At 36.1% G+C, this 3,334-nt stretch overlaps 1 protein-coding gene across 1 annotated transcript in view; it reads left to right on the top strand.

The window, feature by feature from the left end:
* The window catches only part of LOC107573191 (insulin-like growth factor 2 mRNA-binding protein 2), a gene marked incomplete at its 3' end in the record, with an annotated part of 58,713 nt that extends 56,325 nt beyond the window's left edge, over positions 1–2,388 (top strand). The window contains exons 10-11 of the mRNA XM_016259639.1: positions 1,971–2,045; positions 2,187–2,388. Of these exons, the coding sequence (XP_016115125.1) occupies positions 1,971–2,045; positions 2,187–2,388 (277 nt within the window). The remainder of the gene's footprint in view (positions 1–1,970; positions 2,046–2,186) is intronic.
* Between the last annotated feature and the right edge of the window lie 946 nt (positions 2,389–3,334).

Below are 3,334 nucleotides of genomic sequence, written 5' to 3'. Positions count from 1 at the left end.
AGCGCCTGTTTGGCAATATTTTGGATTTTGAAAAGCCTGTTGACACTTGCCATTTATCTGATTTTGGAAGTTTTTTTTAAACATTCGTTTCTAATTTAATTGGTTCCACATTGTTTGCTGATTTTTACTTTATTTAAACTTTGTGTCATTTATTTATTTTATTTGACATCAAGATGTATGCCGTGCCTCCAAGCTTTCTTATTCGTTTTGCTAATAAACGTTCTACGTTTCTTATTTATTTAGTTATATATTATACATGTTTACTTACATAAAGTTTAAATAGGTATACAAAACTAGAAATAAATTATTTGTTATTTTATGTTAGGCATAGCCTGCCCTATAGCATGGTGTATTTTTATTTGTTTTGTTAATAAAAGTTCTATGTTTTATATATATGCTAAAGTGAGTTTGACATTGTATTTTGTTGTTGCATTCAAGCACTTGACGCCTATCTGCCGCTAATTCTGCACGGCGCTTTTAAGCTATTTAAAAGCGAAGGAAAGCGAGGAAAAGAGGGAAAATTCAAACGAACAATTGCTTTACTCTGAATTGCCGCTATTTGAAAGTGAAAGTAAAATGTGCATGCCACTTTTACAAGCCATTTAAAAGCAAAGAAAAACGAGGAAAAGAGGGAAAATTCAAACGAACAATTGCTTTACTCTGAATTGCCGCTATTTGAAAGTGAAAGTAAAATGTGCATGCCACTTTTACAAGCCATTTAAAAGCAAAGAAAAACGAGGAAAAGAGGGAAAATTCAAACGAACAATTGCTTTACTCTGAATTGCCGCTATTTGAAAGTGAAAGTAAAATGTGCATGCCACTTTTACAAGCCATTTAAAAGCAAAGAAAAACGAGGAAAAGAGGGAATGCCTCCGCGGTGATACCGGTATTACCAGTGTTGTCACATGTCGATTAACTGGTGGGAAAATTTCCTCACTGTCACAACCCTACAGCACAGTTGGTACTTTATCTAAATAAAATACAGTGAACCAAACATCAGAGCGCCCGCTTCTGTGTCACCGCTGGAACGCGACTGAAGTACAAAGCCTATAATTTACATAATAAATAATAGTTTAGCATTCTGATACGTTACATCGCAAATATGGAAATATTATGGAATATTTGGATTTGTGCCGAAAGAGAGAGATAGGATACACAAGCACAAAGCTCCATTTCACAAACGGTTGAGTGCAAAAGCCTTTAAAGTATGCTCCTTTGTCAGTCTGTGAGAGACGCATTCAGAATCAGCACATGGTCACTGTCTAGTGGGCTTTGTTTTCAAGTGCGCAACTCACTGCATTCGCTGTTCTTCTGCTGGCGTTCGGTTATCAAACAGCGTTGCATTGCTGCGGGCGCCCCCTTCTGGATTGGGGGAATTGCCTGTATTCGTTGTAAGGCCTCATGGACCGAACCGAGATGTCCGTACCGTGACGGTTCGGTACGAATGCATGTATCGTTCCACCCCTGCTTGTTATACAGGACTAAGAAAACCGTGATGTTTTCTACTGTTTTGGGCCATCTGATGGAACTGCTAGTTTCACCAAGTGCTGCATTGTCTGTAAATCTTACATTTGTTGATGTAAATGTGTTTTTGTTTTGAACATTATTTAGCTGATTGACAGCTGTGGTTTCGTCTAAATTATGACTTGTGATTAGAAAAAAATAAATGGAAAACAATCAGTAATATTTTGAATTGTGTTCATTTGTTTTCCAGCAAAAGTGTGTTGTATAATGTAGACTTGAGCTGTACATGCTGTAAAAAGTGATGACCTGCAATTGTTACCTTAAAGAGCTATTTCTAACTGGCATTAACCTGTAAAATAAAATTGATTTTTAGATAAATTTTTAGGTTACCAATTTTTGTTTTCTGTGTATCTTCTGTGTAGCAGTTTAAGTGTTCTTTTGTACTCAAATCAAGACTTTGTGTTCTTTTGTACTCAAAAAAAAAGTGGTGTTTTGTGTCACTGCAGATTGCTGCAGCAGACAATCCTGAAGATCCTGAGAGAATGGTAATTATCACTGGACCACCAGAGGCTCAGTTCAAGGTAAAAGCCATCATTCAGTCATTTAGGCTCCTTATCTTCAGGGTACAAATACCAGTAGGCAGGACCCAGGGTGCTTTACGTTGATATCTATATTCATCCCTCATTTCTCCTTTACTCATCTGTGTATGTGTGTGGCTGTAGGCACAGGGGAGGATATATGGGAAGTTGAAAGAGGAGAATTTTTTCACTGCTAAGGAAGAAGTGAAGTTGGGGGCACATATAAAAGTGCCTTCGACCGCCGCCGGACGAGTCATCGGGAAGGGTGGCAAAACGGTATGTGTGCATTGTGTACATGTGATTGGATCGACAAAGACACATGTTAAAACCTTGTGTAAAAACACAAGTCAACAGACATTGTTATTTACACCTGGTAGTAACAAAACACTTCAGATCAGATTTTCAAGGAACTGTCACTGAATATGTTACTTTGTGTAGAAAAAGTGCAGAAAAAGTACAAATGAACACACAAAGTCAGAGAAATTGCTTTCAAATACTTCCAAATTTTAATTTCACCACAAACGGGTTAACACTAGAACTGCCACGGAGGAAATTTTACCCGTGTTTTTAAAACGTACATGAAAGATTTTTAATAAAACATTCAAGTCTCCCAGTCACTGACTTTTACTAAAATTGTGTGATTTACAATCCCTTGTTGTTAAAAACTCAAATAAAAAAGGGGGCATTAATACCTATAAGCGCCAGCGCGGGTCAAATTTACCCGCTATATAATGCCTGTATGTTCACGCTGTCATTTTCGTGCCACTTATGTTTTAACATCATACATTGCTAGGCAACGCCTTTCACTCACTGATTAGTTATCAGTTTCAAATAAAGACAAAATGAGTAAAAGAAGGCGATTTATGAATGCTGAAGAGGTATAAGAAGCACTAAATGCCATGAGCGATGGAGAGTCTGAGGGTGGGGAGATAAGTATAAGCGATCAATATATCATATTTAGATGTTTTATCCTAATGTTACTCATAATTGTTCAAAATTTGGATTAATTATAAAATTTTTGTTTAGCCATTTCTATAGTTTATTGTTCACTTCTGTGTTGCTATTTATTCAAGTCTGCCTGTTTCCTGAAGAAAAAAAATCAGATCTGATGTAGGCTAATGAATAAAACCTTTTTATTTATTTATTTATTTTTTTTTTGATTACCCGAAGTTTATTGGGGGGGTTCTTGTATAATTCAAATTATAAATTATTTAACTAAACAAATGAATAATTAATTAGGTGAAGCAGTGTGCTTGAATTTGTCATCGCATCCTATGCAATGTGCTGAATTA

The sequence above is a fragment of the Sinocyclocheilus grahami genome, unplaced genomic scaffold (genome assembly GCF_001515645.1).
Source record: "Sinocyclocheilus grahami isolate Dianchi unplaced genomic scaffold, SAMN03320097.WGS_v1.1 scaffold1888.1, whole genome shotgun sequence".
In the NCBI taxonomy this organism is placed as follows: Eukaryota; Metazoa; Chordata; class Actinopteri; order Cypriniformes; family Cyprinidae; genus Sinocyclocheilus; species Sinocyclocheilus grahami.
The sequence above is the reverse complement of the archived record's forward strand: the minus strand, read 5'-3'. Positions and strand labels throughout refer to the sequence as shown.